Source organism: Penaeus vannamei, chromosome 42 (assembly GCF_042767895.1).
Source record: "Penaeus vannamei isolate JL-2024 chromosome 42, ASM4276789v1, whole genome shotgun sequence".
NCBI classification, from domain to species: domain Eukaryota; kingdom Metazoa; phylum Arthropoda; class Malacostraca; order Decapoda; family Penaeidae; genus Penaeus; species Penaeus vannamei.
This window is the reverse complement of record NC_091590.1, coordinates 25340299-25352798: the sequence shown is the minus strand read 5'-3', so window position 1 is coordinate 25352798 and position 12500 is coordinate 25340299. Positions and strand designations below refer to the sequence as shown.

The 12500-nt window shown below is 46.0% G+C and overlaps 1 protein-coding gene across 1 annotated transcript in view; it reads right to left on the bottom strand.

Moving 5' to 3' along the window:
- The window catches only part of LOC113824980 (uncharacterized), a 27848-nt gene that overhangs the window by 1207 nt on the left and 14141 nt on the right, over positions 1-12500 (bottom strand). Inside the window, exons 4-11 of the mRNA XM_070118475.1 lie at positions 11591-11903; positions 10701-10834; positions 8235-8328; positions 5636-5775; positions 4962-5099; positions 818-1350; positions 355-498; positions 107-185 (exon numbers count right to left, since the gene is read on the bottom strand). Coding sequence (XP_069974576.1) covers positions 107-185; positions 355-498; positions 818-1350; positions 4962-5099; positions 5636-5775; positions 8235-8328; positions 10701-10834; positions 11591-11903 — 1575 coding nt within the window. The remainder of the gene's footprint in view (positions 1-106; positions 186-354; positions 499-817; positions 1351-4961; positions 5100-5635; positions 5776-8234; positions 8329-10700; positions 10835-11590; positions 11904-12500) is intronic.

Below are 12500 nucleotides of genomic sequence, written 5' to 3'. Positions count from 1 at the left end.
ATGGAGAAAGAGAGACAATGCAATTCTACGAAGAACATTGTCCTTGCTATCACTCCTTAGCAACCGCACTAAGGGCCTCTTTCGTAACAAACCGACGACCACTTACGGGCGGGCAGGAGGGCTGGGCGGGCACAGGGGGGGCGGTCCTGCGGGGGCGGGAGGGGGGGTACCGGCCGGGAAGGACTCTGCAGGGGTGAGGAGTTAGGTTAGGATTATGTGTCATATATGTATATATGTATATATATATATATATATATATATATATATATATATATATATATATATAAACACGCACGTACGAAATTGGAGGCAGAGTATCAACATTTGAGCTGCCATGACTCGGCGCCAACTCACGTGTCGCGACACTTGGCGTTGCCGTCGCGCCTGGCGCCGGCGCGGCACGCGGACAGGCCGGGCTCGAACACGTTCCCGGGGGAGGCGAACGGCTGCGGGGAACGGCGCCCGCGGTGGTGCAGGAAGGGCGCGCCCGGGACCAGGCTGTTGGGGGGGAGGGGGGGAGGTGAGAATAGAGTCGCTCTTCGCTTTCCCTCCCGAGGGAGATGGTGGGGTCTGAGATGCTTAAGGTTATGAGGCATATCTGGGTCTATCTATCTATATATCATGTCTATACAGCACACACACACACACACACACACACACACACACACACACACACACACACACACACATACACACACACACACACACACACACACACACACACAGACACACACACACATATATATATATATATGTGTGTGTGTGTGTAAATGCACAGTGCCCAGGCGCGGAGGCCCCCCGGAGGCGCGGGACTCACTTGCTGAGGAAGCCGAGCACGGAGACGGAGCCGTTGACGGCGATGAGCGGCGGCGAAAAGGCGTTCATGTGCGTGGGCAGAAGCGCGACCATGGCGTGGGCGTCCTCGTGGGCGTCGTCGTCGGCGTCCTCGTGGTGGTTGCCCACGACCGACTGGCCCATGATGAAGGGCGGCGGGAAGCTCACGTTGGCCGCCGCCTTCATGACGGAGGAGCCGATGGCGGGCCGCGGCAGCAGCGTCGTGCCCGCGGGCGTGATCTTGGCCTTCACGCCCTTGCGGGAGGACGACGACGACGACGACGAGGACGAGGACGAGGGGCGGCGGCGGGCGGAGGACGAGGGCTTGGCGCGCGGGTCCTTGGAGTCCTTGGAGGGCGCCTCGCGGGGCAGCGGAGCCCCGTAGACGCCGGCCAGGAAGTCGAGCGCGTCCGAGTCGAGCACGTTGTAGCCGGCCTCGTCCAGCGTCGCGCACACGCCGCGCAGGAGCTCGAACGACAGCGAGTACAGCTCGTCGCTCTGGCAGAAGGGCGGCCGCTGCGGGGGAGGGGGGGGGGGGTTAGGGAAGGGTGTGAGTGGGGTTAGGGAAGGCAGGAGAGGAAGAGAAGGGAAGAGGAGAGGGAAGGAGAGGTAGAGAGGGAGAGAGGAGAGAGAAAGAAGATAGGGAAGGAGAGGAAGAGATGAAAGGAGGGAAGGAGAAGAGAGGGCAGGATAGGGAGAGAGGGGAGGGAAGGAGGGAAGGAAAGGAAGGAGCCGCAAAAAGGACGAAGAAGAAGCGGAAGAAGCAGGGAAGAGGAAGTAGAAGAGAAAGACTGAGTCAGAAAAGAAGCAAAGGCAGAAAGGGAATCAGCAAAGAAGGCAATAACTCACCGATCCGATCTGGCGGAGGAAGGATGAAGGAGCAGGAGAAGGGCAAGAAGCAAGAAAGAGGAGATAAAAGAGAGCAGGCGAAAGAATAAGCCGTGAGAATGAATGACAAGAAGCAAGAGGAACCAAGAAAGACGACGATTTACCGAGCCGGTCTGGTAGCACTTCCGTCGTGGACGAAAGGGAGAGGCAAAGAGACGAAAGGGAGAAGGAGGAAGGAGACGAAAGGGAGAAGCAAGAAGGAGACGAAAGGCAGAGGCAAGAAGGAGACGAAAGGGAGAAGCAAGAAGGAGACGAAAGGGAGAAGCAAGAAGGAGACGAAAGGGAGAAGCAAGAAGGAGACGAAAGGGAGAAGCAAGATGGAGACGAAAGGGAAAGACAAGAAGGAGACGAAAGGGAGAAGCAAGAAGGAGACGAAAGGCAGAGGCAAGAAGGAGACGAAAGGGAGAAGCAAGAAGGAGACGAAAGGGAAAGACAAGAAGGAGACGAAAGGGAGAAGCAAGAAGGAGACGAAAGGGAAAGACAAGAAGGAGACGAAAGGGAGAAGCAAGAAGGAGACGAAAGGGAAAGACAAGAAGGAGACGAAAGGGAGAAGCAAGAAGGGGACGAAAGGGAAAGACAAGAAGGAGACGAAAGGGAGCAGCAAGATGGAGACGAAAGGGCGAAGCAAGAAGGAGACGAAAGGGAGAAGCAAGGAGACGAAAGGGAAAGACAAGAAGGAGACAAAGGGGGGAGGCAAGAAGGAGACGAAAGGGAGAAGCAAGAAGGAGACGAAAGGGAGAAGCAAGAAGGAGACGAAAAGGAAAGACAAGAAGGAGACGAAAGGGAGAAGCAAGAAGGAGACGAAAGGGAAAGACAAGAAGGAGACGAAAGGGAGAAGCAAGAAGGAGACGAAAGGGAAAGACAAGAAGGAGACGAAAGGGAGAAGCAAGATGGAGACGAAAGGGAGAAGCAAGATGGAGACGAAAGGGAGAAGCAAGATGGAGACGAAAGGGAAAGACAAGAAGGAGACGAAAGGGAGAAGCAAGAAGGAGACGAAAGGCAGAGACAAGAAGGAGACGAAAGGGAGAAGCAAGAAGGAGACGAAAGGGAAAGACAAGAAGGAGACGAAAGGGAGAAGCAAGAAGGAGACGAAAGGGAAAGACAAGAAGGAGACGAAAGGGAGAAGCAAGAAGGAGACGAAAGGGAAAGACAAGAAGGAGACGAAAGGGAGAAGCAAGAAGGAGACGAAAGGGAAAGACAAGAAGGAGACGAAAGGGAGAAGCAAGATGGAGACGAAAGGGAGAAGCAAGAAGGAGACGAAAGGGAGAAGCAAGGAGACGAAAGGGAAAGACAAGAAGGAGACAAAGGGGGGAGGCAAGAAGGAGACGAAAGGGAGAAGCAAGAAGGAGACGAAAGGGAGAAACAAGAAGGAGACGAAAAGGAAAGACAAGAAGGAGACGAAAGGGAGAAGCAAGAAGGAGACGAAAGGGAAAGACAAGAAGGAGACGAAAGGGAGAGGCAAGAAGGAGACGAAAGGGAGAAGCAAGAAGGAGACGAAAGGGAGAAGCAAGATGGAGACGAAAGGGAGAAGCAAGAAGGAGACGAAAGGCAGAGGCAAGAAGGAGACGAAAGGGAGAAGCAAGATGGAGACGAAAGGGAGAAGCAAGGAGACGAAAGGGAGAAGCAAGAAAGAGACGAAAGGGAGAGGCAAGAAGGAGACGAAAGGGAGAAGCAAGATGGAGACGAAAGGGAGAGGCAAGAAGGAGACGAAAGGGAGAAGCAAGAAGGAGACGAAAGGGAGAAGCAAGGAGACGAAAGGGAGAAGCAAGAAAGAGACGAAAGGGAGAAGCAAGAAGGAGACGAAAGGGAAGGACAAGAAGGAGACGAAAGGGAGAAGCAACATGGAGACGAAAGGGAGAGGCAAGAAGGAGACGAAAGGGAAGGACAAGAAGGAGACGAAAGGGAGAAGCAAGAAGGAGACGAAAGGCAGAGGCAAGAAGGAGACGAAAGGGAGAAGCAAGGAGACGAAAGGGAGAAGCAAGAAGGAGACGAAATGGAGAAGCAAGAAGGAGACGAAAGGGAGAAACAAGAAGGAGACGAAAGGGAGAAGCAAGGAGACAAAAGGGGGAGGCAAGAAGGAGACGAAATGGAGAAGCAAGAAGGAGACGAAAGGGAGAGGCAAGGAGACGAAAGGGAGAAGCAAGGAGACGAAAGGGAGAAGCAAGAAGGAGACGAAAGGGAGAAGCAAGGAGACGAAAGGGAGAGGCAAAAAGGAGACGAAAGGGAGAAGGAAGCAAGAAGAGGAAATAGAAGGCCTAAAGGGCGCCTTACCGATCCGATCTGGTAGCACTTTCCGTCGTGGACGAAAGGGAGAGGCAAGGAGACGAAAGGGAGAAGCAAGAAGGAGACGAAAGGCAGAGGCAAGAAGGAGACGAAAGGGAGAAGCAAGAAGGAGACGAAAGGGAGAAGCAAGAAGGAGACGAAAGGGAAAGACAAGAAGGAGACGAAAGGGAGAAGGAGGAAGGAGACGAAAGGGAGAAGCAAGAAGGAGACGAAAGGTAGAACCAAGCAAAAAAAAAGAGAAAACCGAAGAGAGAGAGCAGACGGAAGGCCAAAAGGGCGCCTGACCGATCCGATCTGGTAGCACTTTCCGTCGTGGACGAAAGGGAGAGGCAAGGAGACAAAAGGGCGAAGCAAGAAGGAGATGAAAGGGAAAGACAAGAAGGAGACGAAAGGGAGAGGCAAGAAGGAGACGAAAGGGAGAAGCAAGATGGAGACGAAAGGGAGAAGCAAGGAGACGAAAGGGAAAGACAAGAAGGAGACAAAGGGGGGAGGCAAGAAGGAGACGAAAGGGAGAAGCAAGAAGGAGACGAAAGGGAGAAGCAAGAAGGAGACGAAAGGGAGAAGGAGGAAGGAGACGAAAGGGAGAAGCAAGGAGACGAAAGGGAAAGACAAGAAGGAGACAAAGGGGGGAGGCAAGAAGGAGACGAAAGGGAGAAGCAAGAAGGAGACGAAAGGGAAAGACAAGAAGGAGACGAAAGGCAGAGGCAAGGAGACGAAAGGGAGAAGCAAGAAGGAGACGAAATGGAGAAGCAAGAAGGAGACGAAAGGGAGAGGCAAGAAGGAGACAAAAGGGAGAAGTAAGAAGGAGACGAAAGGGAGAAGCAAGAAGGAGACGAAAGGGAGAAGCAAGATGGAGACGAAAGGGAAAAGTAAGAAGGAGACGAAAGGGAGAACCAAGCAAAAAAAAGAGAAAACCGAAGAGAGAGCACAGACGGAAGGCCAAAAGGGCGCCTTACCGATCCGATCTGGTAGCACTTTCCGTCGTGGAGCGAGGGCGCGAAGGGGAGCTCCTCGGGTCCCCGCTTGAGGTTGAGGCCCTTGCAGGGGTCGGGCACGCACTCGGGAGGGCGCCGGAAGCTCGTGAACCAGAACACCTGGGGGGGGGAGGGGAGCAGGGGACGGCTGGGTCAGCGGGTTCTTGGCGTTACTCTCACTTTATTATCATTTATTATCATTTCCATTATCATAAAAATATTATCATCATCATCAATATCATGATTGTTATCAATTTTGTTTTCATTATTATTCATTATCGTTTCCATTATCATAAAAAATATTATCATCATGATTATCACTATTACGATTGCTATCAACTTTGTCTTTATCATCCTCCTTATCCTAATTATCATCCTTATCCTCATTATCCTAATTATCATTATCCTCATTATCCTAATATCATTATCCTAATTATCTTCATTATCCTAATTATCATCATTATCCTAATCATCCTCATTATCCTAATTATCATTATCCTCATTATCATCATTATCCTCAATATCATTATCCTGATTATCATCATTATCCTCATTATCCTAATTATCCCCATTATCCTAATTATCCTAATTATCCTCCTTATCCCCATTCTCCTCATTCTCCTGACCACCCCACCCCCCCCCCCCCTCGCACGCACCTCGCCGGGGGGGCATCCGGAGAGGCGCGAGAGGACCGGCTCGCACACGTCGTCGTCGAGGTCGTCGTCCTCCTCGTAGGTGCCGTCGGGGCAGCCGCACACGGGCGTCCCGAAGCCGGTGGTGAACAGGCGGCGGCCGGCTGTGGGGAGAAGGGGGAGGGAGGAAGAGGAGGGGAAGGGAAGGGGAAGGGAAAGGGAAGGGGAAGAGGAGGGAGGGGAGGAAGGGAAGGGGAAGGGAGGGGGAAGGGATGGGGAAGCGAGGAAGGGGAAGAGGAGGGATGGGAGGGAAGAGGGAGGGGGAGGAAGGGAGGGGGGAGGGGAAAGGAGGAAGGGAGGGGGAAGGGGGGATGGGTGAAGGAGGAGGGGAAGGGGAAGGGGAGGGAGAGGAAAGAAGGGAAGGAGGAGAAGGGAGGAAGGGAAGGAGAAGGGGGAAAGAAAGAGGAGGGGAAGGGAAAGGGAGAAGGAGAAAAGAGGAAGAAAGTGGGAGAAAAAGGAAGGGGAAGGAGGTAAGAAGGGGAGAGTAAGGAAAAGGTGAAAGAGGGAGAGGAAACGAGGCAGTAAGGGGGGGGGGGTCATCCATTAATTGTGATCTAAATTGCTTTTGTTGTTGTCGTTATCATTTTTGTTAGTACTGTTATTATCGTTATTATTACTGATATAACTATTTTCAATATCATTCTTCTTCTTCTTATTTTCATTATTATTATTATTATTATTATTATTATTATTATTATTATTATTATTATTATTATTATTATCACTGTTATCATTACTATCATTGTTACTATTATCATTATGATTATCATTATTATCATTAACATCACTAATATTATTACCATTATCATCATTACTATCAATATCATTCTCATTAGTATTAGTAATAAAATATAACTACTATCATTATCATTATTATGAATGTTTTTATCATCATTATTATTGTTATTAGCTTATCATATCTATTACTATCATTATTGTCATTATTATCATCATCATTATCATCATCATTGTTATCATTACTATTACTGTTACTATTATCATTATCATCGTTATTTTTAATATAATTATCATTATCATTAATAGTAAAATATCATTGTCACTATCATTATTATGAATGTTACCAACTTTATTTTCATTATCATTATTGTTATCATTTCATTAGCATTATCATCATCATGATTATTAGCTTTATCACAGTTATTACAATTATCAATACTACTATCATTACAACCATATGTCATTATCATCATTTCACCATCAGCATCACTTTTATCATTACCAGTATTAGGATTATTAATGTTATCTTTGTAATCAATATTATCATTATTATCATTATTTTGCTTTATAATTATCTATCTTCATTATGTTAATTATCATTTCACTTTTTCACTTTATAGATTTATTCGTGTATCTGATTTAAAAAAGATATATGTATCAATGTCTTCTCTCATTTATTAATCTATCTATTTTTTCATCTACTGATATATTTCATCATTTTTACTATTGTCATTTATCCATCTATCTAATGGTCTTTTTATTAATAAATCTCTTTTTTTCTTCACTCATCAATCTTTCTCTTTCCCTTTATCAATCTCTCTCTTAAACCCATTTATCCTTCTCTTTACTACGTTCATTCACCCATTTCCCTCAGCTACTCACGTGGGTATATCCTTTTTTCTTCCATCCATCTCTTTTCCCTATATCTCTCTCTCTTCCCTCAATTCACCTCTTTCTCCTTCCATCCACCTCTCTCTCTTCCCTCCATCCTTCTCTTTCTCCCTCCATCTACCTCTCTCTCTTCCCTCCATCCTTCTCTTTCTCCCTCTATCCACCTCTCTCTCTTCCTTCCATCCATCCATCTTTATCCCTCCATCCATTTCTCTTTCTCCCTTCACCCATCCTCTCTCTCTTCTCTCCCTCCATCTTTCTCTCTTCACCCATCCTCTATTTCTCTCTTCCACCCACTCATTTCTCTCCCTTCACCCATCCTCTGTCTCTCCCTCCATCCACCTCTCTCTCTCTTCCCTCCATCCACCTCTCTCTCTCTCTCTCTCTCTCTCCCTTCCATTCCTCTCTCTCTCTCTGTCTCTCTCTCTCTTCCCTCCATTCCTCTCTCTCTCTCTCTCTCTCTCTCTCTCTCTCTTCCCTCCATTTCTCTCTCTCTCCTTCCATCCACCTCTCTCTCTCTCTCTTCCCTCCATTCCCACCTCTCTCTCTCTCTCTCTCTCTTCCACCCACTCCTCCTCTCATCCCCGCCTCTCTCTCTCTCTTCCACCCACTCCTCCTCCCATCCCCGCCTCTCTCTCTCTCTCTTCCCTCCATTCCTCTCTCTCTCTCTTCCCTCCATTCCTCTCTCTCTCTCTCTCTCTCTCTCTCTCTCTCTCTCTCTCTCTCTCTCTCTCTCTCTCTTTCTCTCTCTTCCCTCTATCCACCCCTCTCTCTTCCCTCCACCCCCCTCTCACTCTCTCTTCCCTCCATTCCTCTCTCTCTCTCTCTCTCTCTCTCTCTCTCTCTCTTCCCTCCACCCCCCACCTCTCTCTCTCTCTCTCTCTCTCTCTCTCCCACCCACTCCTCCTCCCACCCCCGCCTCCCCCTCACTCACGTGGGCAGATCCCTGGCTCGTTGGGGTCGTGGCACTGCTGGTCGCTGAACACGAACACGCGGTCGGGGCCACACAGGCGCGCGCCGCAGAAGCCCTGGCCAAGCGGGGGAAGGGGGAGAAAGGGGGGATTAATGTAAAGGAATAAAGGAGGGAATAAATGCGAAAGAATAAATGAGGGAATTAAATGTAAAGGAAGAAATGAGGGAATAAATGCGAAAGAATAAATGAGGGTATGAATGTAAAGGAAGAAAGGGGGGATTAATGTAAAGGAAGAAAGGAGGGAATGAATGTAAAGGAAGAAATGAGGGAATTAATGTAAAGGAAGAAAGGAGGGAATGAATGCGAAGGGGGAAATGAGGGAATGAATGTAAAGGAGGGAATAAATGCGAAGAGAGAAATGAGGGAATAAGTACAAAGGAAGAAATGAGGGAATGGATGTAAAGGAGGGAATAAATGCGAAGGGAGAAATGAGGGAATATACGCAAAGGAATAAATGAGGAATAAATGCAAAGGAATAAATGAGGAAATAAATGTAAAGGAACAAATGAGGGAATAGATGCAAACGAATAAATGAGGGAATAAATGCAAAGGAATAAATGAGGGAAAAAATGTTACAAAATAAATGATGGAATAAACGTAAAGGCATAAATGATGGAATAAACGTAAATGAATAAATGAGGGAATAAATGTAAAGGAATAAATGAGGGAATAGATGTAAAGGATGAAATAAATGAGTGTACAGATGAGTGAATAAATGAGTGTGAATATGAGTGAATGAATGAATACAAGAGAGTGAAAGTGAGTAAATAGTGAACATGAGTGTACAGATAAGAAAAAACATGGGTGTGAAGATGAATGTATGAATGAATAAATGAGTGTACAGATGAGTGTGAAAATGAGTGTAAAACGAATGAATGAATGAGTGTGAATATGAGTGTTTCGGTGAGTGGACAAATGAGTGATTAAACGAGTGAATAACTTAATGAATGAAATTGATAACTAAATGAATGAATTGGTGTACAAATAACTGAATACATGAGTTAATAAATTAGTGAAAAATTCATGAGTAAAAGGCCATGTAAATAAACGAACAAATGAATGTGGAAATGAATAAAAGATACGTTGAGGAGATGAATGAGTCGTGAGTAAAAAGTGAAGGAAAAGATGAATTAAAAATGAATTAATAAAATAAAAGAGTAGATAACTGTATAAGTGAATGAATAAATAATTGAATATATGAATTAATTAATGAGTGAATAGAGCAATGAGTAAATAATAGAAGGAATTAATTCATAAGATATAAATGGATGAGTGAACGTATGAATACACACAAACAACTGAATGGAATAGAATATTAAATGAATGAATGGGTGAATGAATGAGTGAAAAGATATGTGAATTAATGAGTGAATAAATGAGTGAAAAGATATGTGAATTAATGAGCGAAGAGATAAGTGAATTAATAAGTGAAAAGATATATGAATTAATGAGTGAAAAGATATATGAATTAATGAGTGAATTGATGAGCCAAAAGATAAGTGAATTAATAAGTGAATTAATGAGCCAAAAGATAAGTGAATTAATGAGTAAATTGATGAACCAAAAGATAAGTGAATTAATGAGTGAATTAATGAGCCAAAAGATAAGTGAATTAATGAGTGAATTGATGAGCCAAAAGATAAGTGAATTAATAAGTGAAAAGATATATGAATTAATGAGTGAATTAATGAGCCAAAAGATAAGTGAATTAATGAGTGAATTAATGAGCCAAAAGATAAGTGAATTAATGAGTAAATTGATGAACCAAAAGATAAGTGAATTAATGAGTGAATTAATGAGCCAAAAGATAAGTGAATTAATGAGTAAATTGATGAACCAAAAGATAAGTGAATTAATGAGTGAATTAATGAGCCAAAAGATAAGTGAATTAATGAGTGAATTAATGAGTGAACAGTTGAATGAATCAATCAATCAAGATATTACTAAATGAAGGAATGGACAGATGAATGAAGAATTGAATTAACATATAATTAAGAAAATCAAGCAAAAAATGAGGGAAAAATATTGAGTGACTGAGTTGATGAATGAACTGATGACTTTGTAAAGCAGTGAATTAATTGATAAGGACATGGATAAATGAGGAAATAAAGGAATTAAACGATAATAAGGAAATAATCTAACGTATAACCTGCAAATGATAATGATGATGATGAGGATAATGATGATGATGAGGATAATGGGGATGATGATTATGTTGATAATGAGGGTGATGAAGATGACGATGACGATGACGATGATGATGACGATGTAGATGTTGATGACGATGATGATGACGATGTAGATGTTGATGACGATGATGATGACGATGACGATGATTACGGCAATGAAGATGATGGTTATGCTGATAATGATGATGATGAGGACGATGACGATGACGATGTTGATGGCAGAGCCCCGGGGCCTCACCTGCCTGGTGGTGCGGTCCATGAGCACGACCTCATCGTCCTCGCACGGGCCCTGTTTGAGCAGCTCGTGGCAGTCGCCGTCGGGGAGGAGCACCTCGTCCCTCTCGCAGGCGTCCGAGGGGGGGTCGTCGCGCCCTGGGGGAGAGGGGGGAGAGGGGGGAAGTCAAGGGGGTCGGAGGGAGAGGGGGGAGGTCAAGGGGGTCGGGGAGGGAAGGGATCGCGCGCGGGACTTGAACTGTGGGATCCTTGGTGCCTGGGCGCTAAGGGCTTCCAAGTCCCATCCTTTTATGACATCTATTATCATTTATCATTGTATCATTTTTATTATTCTATTTATTATTCATCATTTTATTCATTATCTATCACAAGCTTATGGCGAATAACGGAAAAGCAGAGAGATGAGAGGTCTCTAAGCTCCACAGGGCTTTGCCGGGAAGGGCTTCGTTAGCAAGGGTCGCTGGAGCTCCGTCAGGAAGGCCACGTTGTTTGTGGGATCCGTTTGTGGTTTTGTTTAAGGATTTATGTGGAAGGACTTTTGGGACAAGAGAAACTTAAATATATGAAGATTTGACCTTCACATCAAAATGACTAAAAATGACTAGTCGAAAATAAACATTCAAGAGGCCTGCAATGCATAAGGATTGTGAAATGATTAGTAGTTTATTGATGAACGAATCCAAATCGAAAAGGGAAACGTATGAGGAATGTTATCATCATAGCAGCTGCTCGTGGTCTATGGGTCCTGGTCAGCGCTGGGGATGATACACAGGACACACAGAAGGACGGGACCCTGGCCTTGTGAGCGTGAGAGATACACATGACACCCGACGCGCACAAAGGGATTCTGGTGAGCGTGAGAGGCAAGCAGACCACACGCACAGCGAGACCTACCTGGAACGTGACCTTGCAAGGTAGGTATAGGAACGTCGATGACCTGTCTCTTGGCCCTCCGGTGACCCTCCTGCGCCGTGTCGTTCGCTGTCCTTCCCACGGCCTCTCTTCCTCCAGATCTTCCGGCCACCTTTCCTCCCTCGGCCTCGAACTGGGCCAGCTCGTTGGCCACCTCCTTCTTGTAGCCTTCGTGGAGGATCTGGACCACCTTGTCCGTCACGAACTGGAGGGGCCCGATCTCCAGCACCTCGTCCAGGTCTATTTGCCCGGCCACGGCGTCTGTGATGTCCATGGCCAGCACCACGGGGACCGCCTGCAAGAGAGCGGCGAGGCCGTCAAGAAGAGATAAGAAGAAGGAGAAAAGACGTGAATAAAGCTGTAAGGAAAAGATGCAGATGAAGGGTGAAAGACACATGTGAATAAAGCTGTAAGGAAGAGATAATAAAGTATAAAAGCCACGCGAATAAAGCTACCGGAGAGAGACAGTGATGAAGGGTGAAAGACACGCATGGATAAAGCTGTCAGGAAGAACAGCTGATTATGTAAAGGAAGAAATCCATTGATGGATGAAGCTGTCAGTGAGGGTCATTCATCATGTGGCCTGAAATCCACACGCTGATAAAGCTGTCAAGAAAGAGAGGTAATTCAGTTGGTATTATGTGGCGTGATATACACATATGGAGAGAGCCATAGAAGGGAATGAATTATTGATTATACAGGATGAAGTACAAAAAAATAAGAATAGAAAAATAAGAAAAAATACATAAAAAATGATAATGAGAACCTGCTTCCCTAGAACCACCTACCCCTTCTTCACTCCTGTTGAACCCCCACTGACCTCTTTCCCCAGGCCACAGAACCCCGCTGACAACCCCCCCCCATCCTATCCCCTTCCCTCACCCCACCGAAC